The sequence below is a fragment of the Ceratotherium simum genome, chromosome 5 (genome assembly GCF_057802395.1).
Source record: "Ceratotherium simum simum isolate JZ-2026a chromosome 5, ASM5780239v1, whole genome shotgun sequence".
NCBI classification, from domain to species: domain Eukaryota; kingdom Metazoa; phylum Chordata; class Mammalia; order Perissodactyla; family Rhinocerotidae; genus Ceratotherium; species Ceratotherium simum.
The window spans coordinates 48,910,647-48,935,494 of record NC_141904.1 but is presented as its reverse complement, the minus strand read 5'-3'; the positions used below and the strand labels follow the sequence as shown (position 1 = coordinate 48,935,494).

Here is a 24,848-nt window from a genome sequence, read left to right as displayed (position 1 = left end):
TATCATCCTGTGGCTCTAGGAATGTGGCCTCAGGCCAGGAGTAGCATCACTGGAGAACTTGTCAGAAATATAAATTCTCAGGCTCATGCCAGACCTACTGAACAAGAAATTCTGGGGTGAGGCCCAAGAACCAGTGTTTGAACAAGGCCACCAGGTGATTCTGATGCCCACTGAAGTTTGAGAACCACCGCCCTACAGGGAGGCCCACTAGTCAATAAACCCATCCTACACCAAAAAGCTTCCAATGAGATTTTCAGTGCCTATCTATTTGGAAGACAGTCTGGAATCACCAGAAGTTTCAGGAAAGACTCTATCCTGAAAGAGACAGACCAAAACAGATTTCATAGAGCAGCTCTAATGAAGGGGAGTGAAATGAGGCAGAGCCTGGTTTGCTTGGCTTCTCTCTGGCCCCACCATCACACTGCTACCGAGGGGCTCCTCAGGCTCTACAGGAGAGTTAGAAAACCAAGGAAGCAGATGCTGTCTATGGTCCTGTCCAGCTCTAGCCTGTGGCTTTATACTGGTCCTTATGGCCCAGACCCTTGAAACTAATACAGCAATTTAGACTGACACTCTCGGTTGGAACCACCTCTGATAATTTACTTGTCCCTTTGAATGAACAAAAAATATTTTAATGGAAAAATCATCCAAGCATTTTTATGCTGAAGAGTTGCTATATTCCATATCCACATTAAATGCAGAGGCAAAATGCACTGCTTTAATTTATGGAGAAGTATCTGTGACCATCCCACTCTATCATGTCCTTTTTGCTTCTCTGTGTCTTACAAGCTTTCCCTGGCTCACCCTACAGCCTAAATCTTAATCCAAAAACTCTCCCCTATTACTGCTTTTCACCAGTCTCTACTCACACCAAGTGTTACCGCCACAACCAGATCATTCTTCTGCTTACAAATCTCTAGTAGCCTCAACATCTTCTATCACATAATCACCATGGACAAAAATCTCTCATTTGTATTTACTTCCTCTACCTCCTTTAGTCCAGCTCATTTTTCTCAAACCCTTTGGTTTCCTTCTAAAGATCCTTTCCCCTCTCAGGCCACTTCACTCCTCTCTTGGAAAACTAATCTCCTGTGGGAGGGGTTTAAACTGTGGAAATACTTATGCCAGGCATTATGCAAAGAATACCATAAATTTTCACATTTAATCCTTACACTAATAGTGAGAATTAGGAATCATCCCTATTTTTACATTAGGAAAACTGATGCTTAGAGAGATTAAGTAACTTGCCCAAGGTTACAACTAGGATTTTAATCCAAATCCTTCTATCTCCAAAGCGACACTCCTAACCATTCTACTCTACTGTCTCCAGGGGTCTGACTCAAATATGTGGAAGTAGAAGTTTCCTTAACCCTGTAGAAAATAAGAAGAGCAAAATGATCTCTGCGTAGTTTTGTTTTTAAACAGTCTTCCACAGATGCTGAGAGCCTTCCAGTCAAAGCCCACCAGAGAACAAGGCTTGCAGCAGCATTTCCCCACCTGGAGGGCTCCACGTGGCTCAGCAGCTGGGCCAAGGAGCAGCACAGCACATGCCTCTCCAGTAGGCATGGATGCAAAGCACAGGAGGAAGGCTGGCTCTTGCGCCCAGAATGCCAGTGGGGAACAGGTGGTTAAGATCCCTCTCCCTACGCAGCCCATCAGTCCATTCTCTGAGACCTCTGTGGTAGTGGTGTGTCTTCCAGTGTGGGGCAGAGTAGCCGCCCACCTCAAAAGACTTCCAGATCTGATTTTAAAAGCTCTTAAGAGACAAATAGTAATCTAACAATCAAGGGCAAGCAAGGACTCCTACGGAGAAGCCTGCGTCTCTATAACAGCACAGCTAACTTTGAGAGACACAAAAATATGTCTACGGTGTCGCAGAAGGTGCTTCAGCGGTGCCCATCAGAACGTTGAGACTGACACCGCCCCTTCCTCCATAGAGGGGCTGCAAGTCCATTTTCTCTTTCTGTGTGACAGAAAAGGGAGGCGGGCACCCCAATGTCTCGCACTCCGAGGGCCTCAACGGCGCACATCTCAGCCTTTCCTTCTAAGGGCTGAGAGGCTGTCCCTGTCCGTCTCCCCACTCAGCCCCAATCCCCCTCTCCCATTCGGCAGCTCTCTCTCCCGTACTCGGTCTCCCTCCAACCTCCTTTCCCCACCCCTCTGCCCGCTAGACCTCTCTTCCTCTATCCCCCCGTCCCTCTTTCCTCCCCACTAGGTCCCTTTTCCCTCGTACCCGCGCCGCCCGGCCCTCGGTACCTTGAGCGTCACGTCGCACAGCTTGCCCTGCCGCCGGATCTCCTCCATGACGCCGTAGCCGCGACTCGGCAACTCGGACACGGAGAAGTGCACCAGATCCTCCAGCTCCTCCGCGCCGTCCTCCACCATCTTCCCCGGCCGCCGCGACTGCGCAGGCCTGGCCTGCCGGCCCGAAACTAAACAGGGCGGGGCGCGGGGGCGCGCCGACTGCAGCTCGGACCGCAGGGCTGGAACCAGCGGGGCCTGCGCGGCCGCCGTAGGCACAGACGGCTCTGCGCCGGAAGCGCTGCTGCCCCGCTTCCTTGTTCATGTGCAGCCTTCCTACCGTTGCTTTCCCCGACCTGGCTTCGCGCCTGCAGCTGCCGCAGTCTTCCTAGATTAATCAGTCCCATCTCCCGTCTTCCCAATTCTGCCCTGATCTTACTCGTGTCTCAACAGAGGACTGCGGACTTCATTTCCGCCACCATCCGGATACTTCCGCAATCTCCGCAAGCGGCCCGTTGCCATGGCGACTGTGTACACAGCGGGGCAGCGGTGCGTGCCAGGTTTCGGTCGCTGCTGTCAGCCGTTGCGCTGCCGGAGGGCCGCTACTTCGGGAGCGGTGAGCAGGGGCCACGAGCAGCCGGGATGGAGAGGAGGGAGGCCGGAGAGGGGGTGTACACCTGGGAGGCGGTCAGCGGCTGGATTCCGAACCCCGCTCCACAGGGGAGTTCCTTAGCTTGTTTCGATGATCTGTGAAACCTGAGCAGAGGAGGGCGTGGCATCGCCGGGGCCCTTTCAGCCTGGCTGCGGCTTAGGGTCTTCGGATCTAACGTTCCGTGGCCCCACAACGGTCCTATTTCGCGCCTGAGGTTCAGAGGGCGCAAGGCAGAGGACCAGAGATGATCTGGACTTTTGTGTACTAGTTGGTTTTCGAACTGGAGGGGTCTTCGGGATCGCCAGTCCGAGCCCTTCGCTTTACAGACGAGGAAACCGCTCCAGAGAGAGACAGGAATGGTCCCAGGTTCCGCTGCCTCCCACACTCCGCACAGGGGTCCAGCATGTTGGGTGAAAAAGGAGATAAGGCCAGTTGTGCTTGGATCCGAGTCTTTTGTTTAGCTCAAGGCTGGGTGCGTTTGGCCTCTGTGTTTTGGGGTTTAGATGCTCCTGCCGCTTTGGTGGTTATGAGGGTTCTCCATGAGATCCCCTGGTCTGGGCAGGAGCGCTGGAAAGTAGGGACCCGCCTGGTGCCTATGGCCCAGGAGACGCTCCCTCTCCTTTTACCGAGCCTTAAGGGGTCCTTGGTGGCAATTCTATTCATTCTCACCCCTAAAACCAGTGGTGATATCGCGAGCCTCTCAGCAGGGAGGTCTCCTGGTGGCCACACTCAGAGGTTCACTTATTTATGCCAGAAATATCGAAGAGTGGTGCCCATGAGAAAGGGGCATTCCCTACAAGGTCCTGAGGGAGAAGGACCCCACTAAAAGGGAGGGCGTGGTGAGAGGCTGAACATGGCTTCTTGCAAGTGGTGCCTGGAAACCAAGTGTCCTCCTGGAAGGGCTGTGGGCTTAGGAGTTGGAGGTGGTGTGGGAGGGGAGTGACATCATATGCCCCTTGGAACTATCTCAGTAGTGACGGAAGATGGACCCACATATGGAGATTCAGCCACCCTCTGACTTCCAGCTGTGACCATCACCACCAACCACCATTTCTTGAGCATCTTGCTCTGTGCTAGGCACTGCTCTGGACGTTGAGGGGGGGTTCAAAAGAGATAAAAGGCACAGTCCTATCCCTCAAGCAGCTTGTAATTTAATTTGGGAACTGAAGCCCACTCAAATGATGCAGCGTAAGAACGGTAACAAGCATTATTTCAGTAAGTGCAAGATGGCATGGGGTCTCCAAATGTGTGGGTCTTGAGGGGCTGCTAAGCAGCAGATTCACAGGAGGGATGTAGTTAATAGAGAAGGCTTGCTTCAGTTGGATATTACTTTTGGCATGCCTGGAGCCATGGGTGTGAGCACCGGGAGGGCCTTGGGAAGCACAAATAGGGTGACTGCATGTGCATGTTGGCTAATTGCAGGGCAGAGAAGGGGCTGGCTCTGAGGGGAGGGTGATGCTTGGAGCTGGCCTCCTGTGCTGTCAGTGAGTGGGGGCTGCCGGGAGGGAGGCCTGGGCACCTGCCCCCAGACCTGGCCTGCTTCTTTATGATCCTTTTCAAAGGGCACCTTGGGCAGCATCTTACCTTCCCTGGACAGGAGGATGGGCCCTCGAACTGGTCTGGGAAATGGTTCCTAGAGCTTTAGAGATTGAGGGTAAGTATTTGCTTGAGTCAAAACACACCTCCCTCCACTCACCTTCCCAATAGCCTAGAACAAAGTGAACTTGGAGATGAGATGTTCTCTTCAATTTCCTCAATTTGGGATTCGTGTTAGAGCTCTTTGTGGCTTTTTATTTCTAGAGCTCAATTTTGTAGAGAAAACTTTTAGGACTGAAATTGGATAAGCCATTATCCTTGCTTACTTGAATACCTTTCAGATTCATTTTCTAAAAATTAAAAGGTCTGAATGATCCCATAGTGGCTTGGAAAAGACTTCCATGAAATAATTACTGGAGGAATGTAGGAAGTGGACACACACTCTCCAATAGGCAAATATGAAGGTAACATATTTGCTTATTTGATTTGACATCTGAAGTGCTTGTAACAGGGGTTAGAGTTTTACTCTGTCCACAGCATTGAAACTGTAAACTGAAAGAGGGGGGCCTGTCTCTTTTTAACTTGCTTCTATAGAGATACTTAATGCCACTTGATGATAGTTACTATAATTGTAAGGGGAAATCAAGTGGTCCCCACAAGTTGTGTCTAGAAATGTGGAGGGTCAATGATAATTTCAAAATCTGGAATCATTTTTATCGGGTAACACTCATTGAACTTCTCTTAGAGAATATGTGTAAAATTTTAATATTCTTTATTTAATGTGCATTTTTAAAAAGTGAAATAATTAACTGTAATTAAAAGAAGAAATCCCTGTCATGCATGACTTTTTCTTTACAGTAAAGGTCTTGAAAATTAGCTTTTTAAAAATATTAAATATCATATCAGTTTATTTCTTAGAGTGCTTTGCAGTAGCACAAGCAAGCTGTTTTTTCCTTAATAACTGTGTCGATATTGCTATTTCCCAATTTGAAGATGAAATTGAGTCAGCTCCCTATGGCCCGTGTTTCTCTAACTCATTGTAAATTCAGCAAACTCCTTTGCTGGTTGTCTTTTTCAAAAGTGTCCAGGAGTTTTCTTTAGCCTCAACTCTTCTCTCCTGCCCCATGAATGTACAGGTTATTTTAGGGGCAAATGCCTCGTTTCTTATTGAACTGGTCCGACCTTGACAGGGAGATCAAAAGAGAAGTGTATGATGCAGCACACATCCTGACCCTCAGACCTCGTCTCTATTCGAAGTCTGTTTTGTACATTGTGGAACATTAACTCTAAATGAGTTTTTAACACTCTTTCTTTATATTCATGGTTCTATAAAAGTGAAATTATTGAAATTTGAGAGTCTAGTGGACTACATGATCATAAACTACTTGATGATATTGTTCAGATTATTTAAAAAGAAAGAAAAAAATATTAGGTTGATCTTAGAAAAATTTATATGTAAAATTAGAGATGTTCTATCTTGGAACAATTTAAAATTGTATTATGTTAATTTACCCAATAGTTTTGAACAGTGAACTCGTTTAGCATATTTTCGTAGACCTTTGTCTTGTTTTCTAGTATTACTTAACTGGATTTAACACAGTTGATGATGATTACAGATAGATTTTTGCTTAGCCTTCTTTAGAGCTCTTGACATTTTCTCTCAACATGTAATCCTTTGTCATCCGCGTATGAGAGGCACCTGAAGAGTTGATGAAGTTTTAAGTTCCCCTTAAAGCAATAAAAATCAGTGCAATTATTACTTCTATTTCATAACCCTCTTTGCTTCTCCACTCTATGTCGATGCTAGAACCAAAATTTGCTATCTAATTAGTATTAAATATTTTTGCACAGACACTCTCAGGAGAGAGCCTAGTGTGATTTGACCAATGAGACTAGTATCCAATAAAATGTGAGATTTCTTAGTTATCATTTGGAGGATTGTACGATTCTTTTTTTTTTCTTTTGGTGAGGAAGATTGGCTCTGAGCTAACCTCTGTGCCCGTCTTCCTCTATTTTGTATGTGGGATGCTATCACAGCATGGCTTGATGAGTGTTGTGTCAATCCGCACCCGGGATTCGAACCTGCGAACCCCAGGCCGCTAAGGCGGAGAGTGCAAACTTAACCACTACGCCACTGGGCCAGCCCTGTACAATTCAATTTTTAAAAATTTTTATAGAGTACTTTAGTTCAACAGGATCTTAGAGATCAATTAACTCTCCCTTCAATGCAACAGTCCCTTTTGTAGCATCTCTGCTAGTTGGCATTTTGACTTTGCTTGACTGTTTATGGTGTCTATGGTCCTTGCCTTGTGAAAGTCTTTTCCATTATAGGGCAACTCTACACAATAGGAAGGTCATTTGCCTAAATATGCCTCCCTATCACTTATATCTATAAGCTTTCATCCTCTTCCATGAAGCCACATCAAATATTTAACATTTTATTATACATGGTAATTATTTGTGATAGTATAAATGAAGGAAGACAAATATATGTGTGTCTACCTGAAAGAAGATGATGAGCATATAGTTAGGTTTTAGAACATGAAGTGGAAGTGAGGGACTCTCTGTGATTTTTCTCTTAATGGAGTGCCAGAGAAGAAAGAATATTTGATCATGGGCTAGATTAAATATATCTCTAGGGAATCTTTTTCTGATCTAAGTTAGTCTAATGGAGGTAGAGAAGGAGGTACTGCATCTGAAGTGAGGTATGTTAACAAAGAAAAGAAAATTAGTTTTAATACCTTTCATAGTAAGTATTTTAGAGGAAAATATAATGAATGGGGCAAAGCATAAGTGGACTCAGATACAGAACATTTCTAGAAACCACATCTAAGATTAGGCGACTAAAGGGAACATTCTTTTTGCTTTGTATTTCAGTCTCATAGGAGTCATTGGTAGAAAATGGTGAGGCAGCCTGTAAAGTAGGAAATACACGTACTTGTTGAGCGGTGTCCTCTGGGCAGAGCACTGAAATGCTAAGGGGTAAAAGGAACACTGTGTCTCAGTGGGACAGGAAAACATGGACTATACATCACTCTTTTCTGATCTTCTTAATGAATGACACCTCCCCTCTAATTGTCATTTGATGATGACTACTGAAAATTTTGCTGTTTTCTTATTTTTAGCTAAAATGGGTACTAGGAAAAAAGTTCGTGCATTTGTCCGCGTCAAACCCACCGATGACTTTGCTCATGAAATGATCAGATACGGAGATGACAACAAAGTAAGTGCAATGTGTTTGCCTTCACCTGCTGGGCCTCTCTCTGTCCCACCTCACTGCAGGGTGACCTTGTTTCCAAACAGCCTTTTAAGGGCCAAGACAGAATTGGTAAGAGTTCAGATAGATTCTAGAGTCCATCAAGTCCAAACCACTCCCCCACAATGCTGTTGATGAGGAACTCATAAAACTGCCTTTTTTTCTTTTTCTTTTTCTTTTTTTTTCCTTTGGTGAGGAAGATTGGCTCTGAGCTAACATCTGTGCCAATCTTCCTCTATTTTGTATGTGGGACGCTGCCAAATCATGGCTTGATGAGCGGTGTGTAGGTCCACTCCCGGGATTTGAACCTGTGAACCCTGGGCTGCCAAAGCGGAGCGTGTGAACTTAACCACTTAACCACAGGCTGGCCCCTGAAACTGCCTTTTTAATTCTTTTTGGTTAATAAATTTACCTTTATCCTTGTATCTGACATAAAAACTTACATTTGTCCCCACTCATAAAACTTTCTGGTGATCAGATCTGCCATTACGTAATCTCCCAGGGGGTACAGTAAGAATGTCTTAAGTTGATTACTGTTAAACTTACCAAAGCAGTGGGAGAAACTCTTATCGAGAGAACTGGAAAGATTTATCCATCCCTATGTCCTCACCACTGTCCTGAGAACCTTTCTGAGGCCTGTAATGGGCTTAGTACAGCTTGAGAGTGTTAGGTGTTTTCATTCAGCAAACATTTGTGGATCTATGAGCAGCACTGAGACATTTTTTTAAGGGAAGTATTCAAGGACAAACAGCTCAAGTTTCCAAAGTCATAGCAGTCAGAAAAACACTCATGTGCAGCTCTGTGAAGTGCATCCTGTGGGACATGGTTTCAGTGAGCACAGAAGCACAGAGCATTTAATATGTGAATGAACCAAGCCCATTCTCTCTTAGTTTTTCTGCATGTGGCCGTGTCTTGACTCCTGGATTAAGACAGCCAGTGTAAGATCCCAATGAGAGTCTGTTTCCATCAGAAGTCCTCATTGCAAAGATTGGAATCTACCATTGACCTAACCCAATATGTTCCTAAATCAGCTGCTGCCACAGTGGCTTGCTATGTGGAGAGATCTAAAAATCTAAAAATTATTTTAGAAATCTTTGCATCTAAAAATCTGCTAATTATAAGTAAGTAGGCACCCTCGATTTACTCTAATACCAGTGAGTAACTGAGAAGTCCAGAGCCTTTTCTGTGGCAGTCATTTCATCATTACTCACATTGGCCCGCAGTGTGTGTGTGGGAGTAGGTGCTCACCACAATGCTGAGGAAGGCCTCACTGCCAATAACCAGAGAGGTGGGGCTCAGCCCAGGCCTCTGTCACCAAGCCCACTGTTCTCTCTGCCTAATTCAAGGCCTCCCTGTGCTTATTGAATGTATCTAAAGTTTGTATAATAAGAGCATGATAAATGTGCTTGACCCCATATCATAGATGGGGGGACCAAGACAGACAGCACCCTGCAAACTAGGGCAAGAGGTACTGAAACTAGTAAGTGCTCCAGTCTCCTGACCCTTCTACCTTAAAGGTCATGTGGTTTCCCTGCAGGAGCTTCCTTCCATCCCAAAGAAATCATCTGGAATATCAGCCCATGTGTGGGAGTCCCTGTTCTTCCTAAAGTTCACTTCCTCTGTTTCTTCCAGGTCAGGCCTCAGCTATCAGGGATTTTTTGTGTGTGTGTGAGGAAGATCAGCCCTGAGCTAACATCCATGCCAATCCTTCCTCTTTTTGCTGAGGAAGACTGGCCCTGGGCTAACATCCGTGCCCATCTTCCTGCACTTTGTATGGGAGACTGCCACAGCATGGCCGGACAAGCGGTGCCTCGCTGGGCGCCCGGGATCCGAACCCAGGCCGCCAGCAGCAGAGTGCACGCACTTAACCGCTACGCCACGGGGCCGGCCCTATCAGTGATTTTTTTATACCAGTTTCCTAACAAATAACTCTCTCTCTCTCCCTCTCTTTCTCTCTCCCTCCCTCCCTCTCTCTCGCATTTCCTAGAGCATTGATATTCACTTAAAAAAAGATACTCGGAGGGGAGTTGTCAATAACCAGCAGACAGATTGGTCATTCAAACTGGATGGAGTTCTCCATAACGCCTCCCAGGACTTGGTTTATGAGACAGTCGCGAAGGATGTGATTTCTCAGGCCCTCGATGGCTATAATGGTAATTTAGTTCATTAACTGTTGTTTTGTGTAAGAACCTATGGAACCTCTCCTGGAGGAAGAGGTGCAAGTATTTTATGGTGAATAGAATAAAATATAACCTCACTTACTAATTTTTTTTTTTGTGAGGAAGATCGGCCCTGAGCTAACATCTGCCAGTCCTCCTCTTTTTTGCTGAGGAAGACTAGCCCTGGGCTAACATCCATGCCCATCTTCCTCCACTTGATATAGGACGCCGCCACAGCATGGCTTGACAAGCGGTGTGTTGGTGCACGCCCGGGATCCGAACTGGTGAACCCCAGGCCACTGCAGCGGAGTGTGCACACTTAACCACTTGCACCACCGGGCCGGCCCCCTCACTTACTAATTTTTGTTCACTTGTTTGTCTGCCTCCATGTTCTTATGGTAGAAGACTTATTTGCTTGGTGACATTGTGGGCGTGGCTTGATCCAATGTCCTGGGATCCTACCTTCATAAGGAAGACTAAATGACCCTGGCTCTCTATAGGTCATGGGGATTCAACTGTTATCCTGTTTCAAATCTCTCAAATATTTGTGAAGATAATATCTTTATGATGAATTTGATGGAGTCCAAACATTTTTCTCTTGGCTACCTGCTAGGAGCTATTTCCATTCATTCTACCAGCACAATCTACTGTTCATATTCTAGTATAGGATTATTGACATGTATATCTAAAAACTTGAGTAGAGTTTGATTTTCTTAACAAATTAAAAGCAGCTTTATTGGGAAATTTTTACAAACTTGTTCAGTCTAAGATTGTTTTAAATTCTTAAAAAGATTTTAAAATCCTTAGAAAGAGTATATCACAGTTTGTAGACTTTGCCAGTCTAGTGGCTGCTGACTAGAATGTTCCCTGTTTGCAAGTTTTAAGTCTTCTGTTTAAAAGTCTGTTAAGTGTAGATGCCCAGACATTGCAATATATCCTGTCTATGATCCACAGGTGTGGTCCACATTGACCCTGAGGGAATGTAGACCTGAGGAGGTAGAGACAGAGGAACCAAGGTGTAGGGAATTTAAGAGTCTTGAGCCCTGGGTGCTGTGGAACCACAAATGGGCGCTAAGTCTCAGTTAAAATGACTCCTTCCTGCACATTTGTTTTGGTTTAATAGATACTGTTTCTGACTCCAGCTCTGATGCTGAATTAGGGCCCCTTGTGTAAAACCTACCAATACCAGGAACTAGAGCATCTGTGTGGCAAAGGCCAACATTGATTTCCGTGGCCCAGCGTTGCAAGGACAGGTCTGCTGTGTAAATGCCCACAAGCAGCCTTTGGGATGGGGTCTGGCTCTGGCTGCCCAAGCCAGGAGGAAGAGCAGATGGAAACCAAAGCCCAGGGTGACTGTGGTTTGTGTCCCAAAGCCTGGTGGTGATGGTAGACCTAAAGGATGTGGGAGGTGTAAGTGAAAGTCTTCCCAAGGGCAGTGAGACCAGATCAGGACCTGGTCATGATGGTCTATTTCTGGAAGTGGCATGAGACCAACTAGCAGCCCTGTTTGGGCCTGTGGGAACTTGTAGTCTACAAAGAATTCTCACCATTAACAGGAAATGCCCTTCCCACTCCCATCTCTTCCTGGGGATTTTCTTGCCTCCTGCCTGGCCAGCCCCCGAGGGAGGCCTGCCCCTGAGACCCTGGCAGTGCATGGCCTTGCTAAAGAAGGACTGGAGTTCAATGCTCTTATTTCCCTTCTCATCATTCTAGGAAAATTCCCACTTCCTCTGTTCCCTGGGATTCCCTGCTCTCCTCAGGCCCTAGGGTCAGATCTTCTCTTGGTAGAGGGAGCAGTAGAGCACTACATGGACCACAGATTCAGAGCAGATGTCTGTGTTTTGACCCTTTATGTCCCTGTTTCGTTGCCTGCCCACCCTCAATGGCAGGAATTCCTGATGTCCTTGGCTGCTCCTGATGATCACCTTCACACCAGGGTCCTGAGTGGCACCAGGCATGCTGGGAGAAGGGAGAGCTATCCTTGGAGCTATTTTCCTGGATGTCACCAAGACGTGTTTTGAAATGTTTGCAGGCACCATCATGTGTTATGGGCAGACGGGAGCTGGTAAGACATACACCATGACGGGGGCAACTGAGAATTACAAGCACCGAGGGATCCTCCCTCGTGCCCTACAGCAGGTAGAGTGGGCCCCGCGGGTGGGATGCCACACAGGTGCCCTCTCTACCATAGATGCTGCTGACTCCAGGCCAGCTATGGAAGACAGTGGGATCCAGGCCTTGAAGGAGTTGCATCCTGTAGGGGAGACAGGATGTACACGGTAGGGTGTATGTGTGTGTCAGAGGCCTCAGGAAACAGGGAGTTCGGGTTTCAGACTCTGACCCACGCCCATGCTGAGACTGTTTCCTCATTTGTGAAAGAGGGAGTCTGACATGCTGACTGACTTCTTGCTGCTCTGATGGTCTGCAATCCTGTAATTGAGGATTTGGAGGTCCTAATCATGTTCCTTCCTGCTTTTAATGAGAAGAATATGGACCCTTGCAGAACTTCCAGGACTGAGTCAGCCCTGGGGATCTGGGAAGTGTGACTGAAGACAGGACAGAAGGGCCTTCCTATGGGGTCCACTCGCCTGCGTTCTGTGAGGACCCTCTGTTGGGAGGTAGGAGGCAGAGGGGTTTTCCTCAAAAGCATCTTGAGGTTTTATAGCCCTGTCCTGAAGAAGTGTAGATGTCCTTCTAGTTCACAACCATTCATGCTTTAATTTTTGAAGCAATATCCTTAAAATCCCACTGTCAAGGATTCAGTATCTTTTTTTTTTTTTTTTTTTTTAAAGATTTTATTTATTTTATTTTTTCCCCTCAAAGCCCCAGTAGATAGTTGTATGTCATAGCTGCACATCCTTCTAGTTGCTGTATGTGGGACTCGGCCTCAGGATGGACGGAGAAGTGGTGCCTCGATGCGCACCCGGGATCCGAACCCAGGCCACCAGCATCGCAGCGCGAGCACTTAACCACCAAGCCACAGGGCCGGCCCTCAAGGATTCAGTATCTTAGCATCTTAGATTTTAGTAGTGTAGCTCAGCCCTGCCCAATAGAAATATAACGTAAGTCACATATGCAATTTTGAGTTTTCCAGTAGCCACAATTTAGAAAGTAAAACAGGTGAAATTAATTTTAATAATATATTTTATTTAACTCAATATATCCAAAATATCATTTCTACATGTAATCAGTATGAAAATTATTGAGATATTTTACATTCTTTTTACCATACTAAGTCTTTGATATCCAGTGTGTATTTTACACTTACAGCACATTTCAATTTAGACACTAAATATTCATCAGAAATGCTTGATCTGTATTTAGATTTCATAAAATTTACAGTTGAAAAAGTAGATTTTTTTTTGTGGGGAGGAAGATCAGCTCTGAGCTAACATCCAATGCCAATCTTCCTCTTTTTTGCTGAGGAAGATTGGCCCTGGGCTGACATCCATGCCCATCTTCTTCTACTTTATATGGGACTCTGACACAGCATGGCTCGACAAGTGGTGTGTCGGTGTGCGCCTGGGATTCGAACCTGCGAACACTGGGCTACCAAAGCAGAGCATGCACACTTAACCAATGTGCCACCAGGCCGGCGCCGAAAAAGTAGATTTTTAAACCCAAGTTGTTCCAAATATAGTTAAAAGTTTATCAATAACTGAATTTAGTATCAGTTTTTAAATTTAAATTAATTAAAATTAAATGAAATTTAAAATTCGGTTCCTCATTTGCACTAGCCACATTTCAAGTGCTCAGCAGCCACCTGTGGCTAGTGTCTACCATGTTGGACAGCACAGGTCTAGACTGTTAGAGCAAGGTGGGATCTTGGATCGTCCAGCCCAATTTCCCATTTAACAGATAAAATCAAGGTCCAGAGAGAGGAAAAGACCAGTCCAAAGTCGCTTGCTGATAAGTACTGGGGAGGGTATTAGGAGTTGAGAAGGCTGAGTTCTGGCTTCGCTTCTTCCCTTACTAGCTGAGTGACCATACACAAATAATTATATTGCATGGAGCTTTCCACAGATGGATACTGCCCTGCCCTACTTCAATCAGAGGGGAGTTACGAGGATGGAATTAAATAATGGATGTGAAAGAGGCTTATAAATGGTGAGACTACATAAAACAAGAGATCTTCACTTCAGAGTCCTTTTCCATTCATCATGCCTCTGCTTCTTGGTACTGTATAAATATTAGCAAATCAGGGCCGGCCCCGTGGCTTGGTGGTTAAGTGAGCGCGCTCCACTGCTGGCGACCCGGGTTCGGATCCCGGGCTCGCACCGACGCGCTGCTTCTCTGGCCATGCTGAGGCCGCGTCCCACATACAGCAACTAGAAGGATGTGCAGCTATGACACACAACTATCTACTGGGGCTTTGGGGGGAAAAAATAAATAAATAAAATCTTTAAAAAAAAAAATAATAAATATTAGCAAATCTATAAGTCAGGCCTCAAAAAACTACAAGATGATAATAAATATCACCAGATGGGCTAATAATAATAATAATAATTGTGGTGTTGATGATGGCCATCACACCAACTAGATGGTCAATTTTTTTAGGGCACAGATTTTCTTATTGTATTTCTTGATGTTCCCTTCTGAGGTAAGAACTCCCCTCACACCAGCTGGTCATTGACGTTCTGCTCTTGGTGACTACTGTCAATCTCCCATCTAGGTTTTTAGGATGATTGAAGAACGCCCCACACATGCCATCACTGTGCGTGTTTCCTACCTGGAAATCTATAATGAGAGGCTGTTTGATCTTCTGTCCACTCTGCCCTATGTTGGACCCTCAGTCACACCAATGACCATCGTGGAAAACCCTCAAGGGGTCTTCATTAAGGGCCTGTCAGTCCACCTCACAAGTCAGGAGGAGGATGCATTCAGCCTTCTTTTTGAGGTGAGATGATCAAGTCTGAGGGTTCCTCCCTCCCTTTTTTTCTTTTCCTCTCTCCCTCCTTCTTGGTTTTTTACTTTGATAACCAGAATGAAAATTAATATATGCTCATTTGGCAAGTTTGGATAGTAATGAAAAAATATAAGAACAAAAAAAGAATTTACTCATCTGTTTTCTATATATGGCAACAATAATGTATTTTTTGGCTTATTTCCTTCTGGTCTTTTCTCCCATGCAATTGAAGTTGTCCTTTTTTCCGTTAACATTACATCATGGGCATCTGTGGTATAGAAAAAAATACGGATTAACATCCTTAATATATGGGCCGGCCCCGTGGCTTCGCGGTTGGGTGCGCGCGCTCCGCTGCTGACGGCCCGGGTTCGGATCCCGGGCAGGCACCGACGCACCGCTTCTCCGGCCACGCTGAGGCTGCGTCCCACATACAGCAACTGGAAGGATGTGCAACTGTGACGTACAACTATCTACTGGGGCTTTGGGGGAAAATAAATAAATAAAATTATAACATCCTTAATATAGAAAAGCTCTTACAAATCAATAAAAAATTTCTCAGTGTATGTTATTCTTTTAAAAGTCATATAGGTTGGAACTCTTATACATTGCTGGTGAAATGTAAAATGATGCAGCCATTTTGGCAGTTCCCTAAAAAGTTAGACATTAATTTTATCATAGGACCTAGCAATTCTACCCCATGTATCTACCCAAGAGAAATGAAAGTGTATGTGCACATAAACACTTGTATGCAGATGTTCATAGCAGCATTATTTATAATAGCCAAAGACCAGAAAAAAACAAAATATCCATCAAATGGTGAATGGATAAACAAAATGTGTGCATCCATATAATGAAAAACTATTTAGCAATAGAAAGAAATGGAGTACTGATACATGCTACAACATGGATGAATCTCAAAAAAATGCTAAGTAAAAGAAAGAAAAAAGATCACATATTGTACGATTCTATTTGAAATGTCCAGATAGCCACATCTGTAGAGACAGAAAGCAGATTAGCAATTGCCTGTGGGAGGAAGCAGGAAGTGACTGCAAATGGGCTCGAGGGAACTTTTTGGACTGATGCAACATTTCTAAAACAGGATTGTGGTGATCATTGCACAACTGTGTAAATTTATTAAAAATCTTTGAATTGTATACTTAAAACAGTGACTTTTATGGTATTTAAATTATATGTCAATAAAACTTAAAAATAAGTAATATAGGTGTCCTCAGGGGTAATTGAAACCTGGATCCCTTGCATCTGCAGGGAAGAAAGAGCCTCCCAGGTGGCAGCAATGGGGCATTCTTTTTTTTTTTTTTTTTTAAAGATTTTATTTATTTTATTTTTTCCCCCCAAAGCCCCAGCAGATAGTTGTATGTCATAGCTGCACATCCTTCTAGTTGCGGCATGTGGGACTCGGCCTCAGGATGGACGGAGAAGTGGCGCCTCGATGCGCACCCGGGATCCGAACCCCGGGCCGCCAGCATTGCAGCGCGCTCACTTAACCACCAAGCCACAGGGCCGGCCCGAATGGGGCATTCTTGTCTTATTGTTGCTCCTAACGTTTCACCATGAAGAATGACGTTTGCTGTAGGTTTTTGGTGGCTTAAGGTTTGAGAAGGTCCAAGTTTGTGAAGAGTTTTTATCATGAATAAGTATTTATTCATACCCTTAGAAGTAACCACTCTCCAATTTGTATGGTAATCATTTCCTTGGTCTTCTTTATAGCTTGACCACCTATAGCATACGACCTGTGTTTCTTCAAACAGCATAGTTTAATTTTTAAAAATTTTTTATAGAAGGAATCATGTAGGATGAATTCTGTCATTTCTTTTACCTGTTACCTACTTTTTATGTGAAATTCATCTATATTCTTGATGTATATTTTTCATTTCCATCATTGTATTACCTTGTGTGAATATGTTACAATTTAGTTATCCATTCTACTTCTGACGGACGTTTGGGTTTTCCTAGTTTGGGAGCATTTCAGACAATGCCTCTGGGAATGTCCTTGTTTGTATGTCTGGTGCACATAAGCATGAATTTCTCTAGGTAAATCCAAGGGCTGCAATTGCTGAGTCATAGAGTGTGTGTGTCTTAAGCTTTTGTTGACAATGCCAACTATTTTCCATATTGGCACACTTCCACCGCAGGTTATCAGAATTCCCATTGTTCTGACCTTAAAATTTTGACCAGTGTGGCCAGTGTGTAGTGTTTCCCACTGTGGTCTTGGCTTGCATTTTCCCTGATTACCAGTGAGATTAAGGACCTTTTCATGTGTTTATTGACCGTTTGGATTTCCCTGTTCATGCCTTTTGTTTATTTTCTTTACAGATGTCGTTTTTCTTCTCTTACTTATTTGTATAAATTCTTTATATATTTTGAAAACTAGTTCTTTTTCAGTTATATGTGTTGTAAATATCTTCTATTTCCTGTGCCTTGCTTTTTTTCCCTCTCTTTATGTGTTATTTGATGAAAAAATTCTTAATATTAGGTTGGTTGAATGTGTATAAATTTCTTGTTTTGGCTTTTTGTGTAAAGAGCGTATAAGAGGATTTAAAAAACAAATCCACTGGTAGAATTCACCAATGAAGCCATCTGGTCCTGGACTTTTGTTTATTGGGATATTTTTGGGTACTGATTCAAACTCCTTACTATCATATTTTCTATTTCATTGTGACTCAGTCTTAGTCATCTGACAGTCTTTATCTTTTAATTGAAACATTTCATTCCATTTTCACTTAGTGTAATTCCTGATATATTTAGGTTTAAATCTGTCATATTATTATGTGCTTTCTCTTTGTCCCATTTGTTCTACATTTATTTTTCTTACCTGTTTTGCCCTCTTTTTAATTGGATATTTTTTATTAGACTTGTTTCCTCCTTTACTAGTTTGAAAGTTGTAAATTTATTCATATTTATATTCTCTCTCTCTTAGTTTATCCTAGAAATAACAACTTGCATATTTAGTTAATACACACACACACACATATACATACAGAAATGAGTTTGGGACCGGCCCCATGGCTTAGCGGTTAAGTGCGCGTGCTCCGATGCTAGCGGCCTGGCTTCGGATCCCGGGCGTGCACCGATGCACCGCTTCTCCGGCCATGCTGAGGCCGCGTCCCACATACAGCGACTAGAAGGATGTGCAGCTGTGACGTACAGCTATCTACTGGGGCTTTGGGGGGAGAAAATAAATAAATAAAATCTTTAAAAAAAAAAAAAAAAGAAATGAGTTTGTATAACTGGGGAAATCTGAATAAGCTCTGTGGGATTATACCAAAGTCAATTTCTTGGTTTTGATATTGTGCTATAGTTTTACAAGATGCTATCACAGGGAGAGGCTGAGTGAAGGGTACAGAGAACCTCCCTGTACGTTCCTTTGAAACTTACTTCCTATGAATCAAAATAAAATGTTATTTTATCATAACATTATAATTATTTTATTGTAATATATTTAAAAGTAAAATATTTAAAAATAAAAACTTCTAAAAATCTGAAGTTAATAAAAACCTTTTCCCTCCTCCTGGATTCTACAAGAACCTTAGGATTGTTGCCTTGTCTGTTATGTTTTTGTATTTTAACCCTGCAGGGCATTATTATTACTGTTTTATATAGTCAGTATTCTTTTACATTTACCCTCATATTTACTACTTTCATGTCTTTTCTCCTTAACTTTCCATCTGACATTGTTTTTCTTCTCTCTGATGTACATCTTTTAGAATGAGCATGCTGGTGATAAACAGTTTTTTGTTTTTTGAAATGTCTTTATTTTACTCTCAATCTTGAAAGATATTTTTGTTGGGCATAACATTCTACTTTGGCATTTGTTTTTTTTTTTTACCACATTAAAGATGTTATTGCAGAGTTGTGGTTTCCATTGTTACTGGTGAGAAGTCAACTGTCAGTCTATTCAACAGTCTTTTAAAAGTATGTTAGTCTGGGTTCTCTGAGAAGCAGATGCGAAGATGGAATTAAACGTGCAAAGATTTTATGAGGGCAATTCCTGTGTCGAGGAATGGAAGGGAATCAGGTAAGGCTGGATAACCATCAATCCATGCTGCAAGTCTTACCTCAAGTGAAGGGAGGGAAGGTTGGGTGGAAGCATCCTAGACTGCCATGCAGTGTAAAGAAAGTTCAGTGTAAAGAAGTCTGGACCCTTGAACCAAAGTTGGCCAACTAAGAACAGATCTGTATTAGTATCCCTGCCACACTCAGTCATTGGTGGGAAGCAGTCTTTCTTGTGATTTGTTACACTTGATGAATCTGAGGATTCATGTCTTTCCTATCAACTGAAAAAAACCTCAGCCATAATTCTTTTGAATATTGTTTGTCCCTTTTTTATCTCAATTATCTCCCTCTGGAGTTCTGATTAGACAGACTTCAAATCTTCTCCATGTCTCTTAACCTTTCTTTCATGTTATTTATCCTTTTATCTCTTTCTTAAATGTTTGGTGGAATACACCCATCTGGACCTGGTGATTTCTGTTTTGGGAGGTTATTAATTATTGATTCTATTTCTTTAATAGGTATAGGCCTCTTCAGATGATCTAATTCTTCTGTGAGTTTTGGCAGATTATGCCTTTTAAGGAATTGGTCCATTTCATCTAGGTTATCAAATTTGTGGGCCTAAACTTGTTCACACTATTCCTTTCTTACCCTTTTAGTGTCTGTGGGATCTGTAGTGATGTCCCTTCTTTCATTTCTGATATTAGTGATGTGTGTCCTCTTTTTTTCTTAATTGGCCCAGCTAACGGCTTATTGATTTTACTTAACTATTTAAAGAACCAGCTTTTGGTTTCATTGATTTTCTCTGTTAATTTCCTGTTTTCAGTTTCATTGATTTCTGCTCTGATTTTTATTATTTCTTCTGCTTACTTTGGATTTAATTTGCTCTTCTTTTTTGGTTTCCTAAGGTAGAAACTTAGATGATTGACTTTAGAACTTTCTTCTTTTCTAATATATGCATTCAATGGTATAAATTTCCCTCTAAGCACTCCTTTTTGCTGCATCCCATAAATTTTCATAAATCATATTTTCATTTTTATTTAGTTCAAAATACTTCTCAAGATTTCTTCTTTGACCCATGTGTTATTTAGAAGTATATTGTTTAATATCCACATATTTTGAGATTTTCCAGTTATATTTCTGTTATTGATTTCTAGTTTAATTCCCTTGTGGTCTGAGAGCAGACATTATATGATTTCTATTCTTTTAAATTTGTTAAGGTGTTTTTTTATGGCCCAGAATGTGGTATATCTTGGTGAATGTTCCATGTAAGCTTGAGAAGAATGTGTATTCTGCTGTTGTTACCTTTTAGTATGCCTTGTAATTTTTTTTTTGATAGCTGAATACAATGTACTGGGTAGAAGGAACTGCCTGCCACTGGTTCCCATGGATGTTTCTGCTTCGATAAGTTGTGAATCTCTATATCTTCCTATCTGTCTCTTCAATTTTGGGGACAATGATTTGCCTTATGACCTCACTTCTCTTACAGATTTAAGAAGGGTTGTTGATTTTTGAGTGTGTTCCACTTTTTACTTGTTATTAGGATAAAGTGGTGAGTTCCAAGCTTCTTACATGCGGAACCAGAAACCGGAAGAGTAATCTCTTCAGATGTATTTTCTAGTTTCCTAATTCTTTCCTCTGCAGATTAGTATCTAATTTTCTCTTTAATTTCAAGTATTATGTTTTTTCATTTCTAAAAGTTCCATTTTGTTCTTTTTTAGTCTTATTAGTTATTTTTTATAGAATTTTACTTATTTCTTATATTTTTGATTCTCTTTTATTTCTTTAAACATGTAAACTTATTTTATATTCTTTATCTAATAATTCCACTGTCTTAGCAGTTTGAGGGTCAATTCTGCATGTATTCTTTCTACTGAAGTACTTTTGCTTATGGTGCCTTGTTTCCATGTGTGTTTTGTGATTTGATTATAAGCTCTACTTCCTTAGAGCTTGTATCGATGTGTCTTCTTTGAGAATATATTACTTTAGAGAAAATTTTTTTTTTCTTTCAGGAGCCTAGGGGATGTTACCAATCCAGGGCCTCTTTAAATCAAATGTTTATTTTAAGGTTGTCAGAACTTATAAGTAGTACATACTTGTGCCCCAATCTTGTGTTTGGTTGAGTTTGTGATTGTGAATTCTTAGACACATTTTTTTTTTTACCCCTTCTATCTAGAGATAGTGCCAGTGCTAAAATAGTTTCCTTCTCTTTACTTTCTTTAGTAGATTTTCCTCTATTTCTCCTTTGCCAGAGGGCATAGACTTCAGGGACATGGTTGTCAGACGCCTCCCTTGGGTAGACCTAAAGCTTTTTCTGCCTTCAGCTGCATGATTGGATGTTGGTCCCTCCAAGATGTTGAGTCCAAAGCTGTGAAGGATCCCTCCCATAATTATATGTACACGCGCGCACACACACACACACACACACACACACACACCAGACCTCTGAATGGGAAATCAGACCGTTACTACTCAGAGCCTCACAGTGGTAATAGTGGCAATAGTAATATTGTAGCACAATTTTCTACACCCCAGTCCCCTAAAGAGCAACACAGTGATGGCAGATGTCACATGTGTTTACAGAGGGGAAGGGTGTCTGTACTATTGGAGAGGAATTCAGAAATTATGAATCTGAGAGCTTATATAGGAGCTAGTACATTTACTCCTTCTCATCTTAATGGGATAGAGAGAGATTTGGGGGACACAAGTAGGAACAGAAAGGGAGAATGAGAGAGAGCATGCTTTTATTTTGAAATGTAAGCAAATCCTCTCTTGGGAAAGGAGGGGAAGGTCTCTAACCCTGGGCTTTAAGCATTTGGCTCTGGAGGAGAAGGAAAGACTTTATCACCCTTTGAATGGGAACAAATGGCTTGGGTGGGGCATGGGGAGTGGAGGAAGTCGGAGGAGGAGACAGTTGGCTCCCAGTACCACCCTTAGAATGTGAAGAGCAAATGGCTCTGGGAGGAAAAGGAGATATTCTCTATCTTTATAACATGTCCATTTCATTGCTCAGAGAAACACCAAGAAATCCAGCAAGGACTGCCTTGCAGCACCCAGTCTGCAGGTGCCCTCAGGGCAGTAAGGGCATTGGTTCTTGTTTACAGTTCCTGGATTCCTGCTCCTGCTTTGTGTCTGGCCCCTGGGTACTTCCCTTACTTTTTTGTAGACTCAGCCATACATTCAAAAGGAAGTTTTATATACTCTATCATCTTTAGATGTAGGAGGGTTTCTGAATACTCAGTCCATTGTATTGCTGGAAGCCTCCTTCATGTTTTGGGCTGAGATACAGAGCAAAAGGTGGAGGACTTGGAATTGGGGGACCTGGGCTCAAATCCAGGGTTCTTTCAAGCTATGAGGCCTTTGTCTTGAGCAAATCATTAATCTCTCCAAGCCCCAGTTTGCTCATCTATAAAAGTGGAGATACTAAGTACCAATCCCAAAAGGTTGTTATGAGAATCAGATGGGATCAGGAATTTTTTATGATTGAGGAATAATTGACATATAACATTATATTAGTTTCAGGTGTACAACATAATAATTTGATATTTGTATGTATTGCAAAATAATCACCACAATAAGTCTAGTTACCATTCAGCACCATACATAGTTACCAATTTTTTTCTTGTGATAAGAAGTTTTAAGATCTAATCTCTTAGCAACTTTCAAATATGCAATACAGTATCATTAACTATAGTCATCATATTGTACATTACATCCCCATGACTTATTTATTTTATAAATACCCAGAAGTGGCATAGCTGGATCATATGGTAGTTCTATTTTTAAGTTTTTAAAGAACTTCTATACTGTTTTCCATAATGGCTGCACCAATTGGGATCAGGCATTTTGAGCATCTACCTCAGGGCCTTGCATATGATAAATGCTCAGTGGATGCTGTTAAAAAGCATGATTGGTATTGTTCGAGCCCTTGTATTTAGAATTGAACCAGGCATTCTGTTAGCAGCAATAATTCCTCAAACCTTGATGCTTTGCAGGAACACGTCCTTGCTGAGCTCCGATGGTAGAAGGACAAATTCAAGGCCTAAAGAAGCTCACTGTGGAGTGGGGAAGGGAGAGGGAGAAATCCATGAAGACCAGGGCACAGTGTGAGCTGTGCTCCAGGAGTGACACGCTCCTGGATGGATATGGGCTGGGGTGGGAGCAGACAGCAAAGGACTCTTAATGGAGGAAAGGGCACTTCTCTGGCCTTCAGAGATTACTTAATAGAAGCCAGAAAGACAAGGGAAGAGAGCCCTTCAGAAAGAGGGGACTGAAGGATAAAGGTGAAGTGACCCCCTATACTCTTGGCACATGTCATTGAATTTGTAGGACAGGTAGACAGTGAGAGGCTGTAGCGATATAGCCACCGGGGTCAGTCAGGCCTGCTCCACAGCCCAGGGCCTCCCCTCCTCTTCAGGTGTTCCAGTCTTCCCAGGGGGCCATGGTATCACTGCTTTGTGGCTTGTTCATAGCATTTCTCAGGGGCCTTTAAGGAGATAGGAGTCCCTCCCACAAGGACCTTTTTCTCTAAGAATAGCCATTTCCATCATACCTCCTTTTAAGTGTATTCTGGCCACAGGGTCCAATCCTGTGAATTAGAGGCAAGGGCCTGCTGTCCCTTTAAAAATACAAATTATTGATTATTCCTAATTTTTAAAAGTACTACATGTTCACTGTAAAAAAAATATGAAAGCACAAACCTGTATAAAAAAGGAAAAATGACCTATAAACCTCAACCCAGAAGTGACCATTCTTAACATCTTGGTAGCACCATCTGTTTATTCTTTCTTCTATGAATGTTTTTGCATTCCTTAGAGTGTACCAGAACATGATTTTGTCCTTTGTCCATTCTGTTAATGTGGCTTATCACATGGATTGATTTGTGTATGTTGAACCATCCTTGCTTCCCGTGGGTAAATCCCACTTGGTCCCAGTATATGAACCTTTTAACGTGCTGTTGAAGTCACTTTGCTATAATTTTGCATTTCTCTGTTATTAAAAACTATTTGTCAGCATTCTCCTGGCTACATCACATTGCATAGATAGATCATTCCCTAATTGTTGGATTTTTGGATTGATTATAATTCAATATTCATGAACATTTTTAAGGCTTTTAGTTCTTGTTGCCACTTTGCTTTTCAGAAAGCTGTACGAAATCACAGGTCCCTAGCAGTGGGTGAAAGTATAGGTCTGGACTCCAATTGAGCTCTCCTTCTACTAGTTTATAAATGAGATTTGCCTGGAGGGCCTGGCTGATTGCAGTGATATGAGATCACTTGTATAGCTGTTGGTATAGTTGAAAAATGACCCAAATGCTTTGTTATTTTAATTTTTCAAAATATTGTCTACGTTTTCCCTCCTCTTTAGGGAGAGACCAACAGGATTATAGCCTCCCACACGATGAACAAAAACTCATCCAGGTCACACTGCATTTTCACCATCTACGTGGAGGTACATTCGAGCTCTTTGATCAGCATGGGAGGGGTTGTAGATTCCCATGGGGCCTGCTTGGTCAGAAGCTTCTACCTGTGACAATCTAACCTCTGTTTGGATGTTTCATAGGCCCATTCGCGGACACTATCAGATGAAAAGTATATCACTTCCAAAATTAACTTGGTGGATCTAGCAGGCTCAGAAAGGCTGGGGAAGTCTGGGGTAAGTGCAGGGAGGAGGAGGTTGCTTCTCAGCAAGCCACAGCCGGGTTTCCAGCATGGGGCCCATGCACCTGGGCCATCCTCATTGGGCATTCATGAGCACAGTCCTGAGCTAGGCGCAGTGGAGCACGTGAGCTTGACCCTGAGGAGCTGGAGGGACAGAATTAGCAGAGGTGGAACAGCTGCTACATAGAGGCAGTTCCTACCTGACAGTATTTTGGTAAACATTAAATGAGATGATAGCCCCTAAATTCTTAGCAAGGTGCCTGGGACTCAGTAAGTGCTCAGTAAATGCTCCGTGCTAGTATTAGCATTTCTCTGTGTATAGTGTGAGTGTTCACATGAGTATTGGCATGAGTATTTCATCTCAAGTATTCATATAAGTGTGACTATTAGCGTTAAGTATTCACAAGAGTATTCAGATGAGCATTCC

General features: G+C 42.7%; 3 protein-coding genes across 7 annotated transcripts in view; 2 read left to right on the top strand and 1 right to left on the bottom strand.

Moving 5' to 3' along the window:
• KLHL18 (kelch like family member 18) overlaps positions 1-2,894 on the bottom strand; it is a 51,798-nt gene extending 48,904 nt beyond the window's left edge. For 2 of the 5 annotated variants that reach the window (XM_014791480.2, XM_004419627.3), the window contains exon 1: positions 2,257-2,894. In XM_014791480.2, the coding sequence (XP_014646966.1) occupies positions 2,257-2,385 (129 nt within the window). In that variant the 5' untranslated portion in view covers positions 2,386-2,894. The remainder of the gene's footprint in view (positions 1-2,256) is intronic. The other 3 variants (XM_087430879.1, XM_087430877.1, XM_087430878.1) reach the window with 3 other exon arrangements.
• Positions 2,895-2,920: 26 nt separating this feature from the next.
• Positions 2,921-9,855, top strand: LOC147917029 (kinesin-like protein KIF9). The gene is made up of 3 exons (XM_087430881.1): positions 2,921-4,547; positions 7,555-7,652; positions 9,673-9,855. Exons 1-3 carry the CDS (start codon positions 4,520-4,522, stop codon positions 9,853-9,855), a joined length of 309 nt encoding a protein of 102 aa, XP_087287007.1. The 5' UTR covers positions 2,921-4,519.
• Positions 9,856-11,923: 2,068 nt separating this feature from the next.
• Positions 11,924-24,848, top strand: part of LOC101407207 (kinesin-like protein KIF9) — a 52,896-nt gene continuing 39,971 nt past the window's right edge. Inside the window, exons 1-2 of the mRNA XM_087431672.1 lie at positions 11,924-11,983; positions 14,517-14,741. Coding sequence (XP_087287798.1) covers positions 11,924-11,983; positions 14,517-14,741 — 285 coding nt within the window. The remainder of the gene's footprint in view (positions 11,984-14,516; positions 14,742-24,848) is intronic.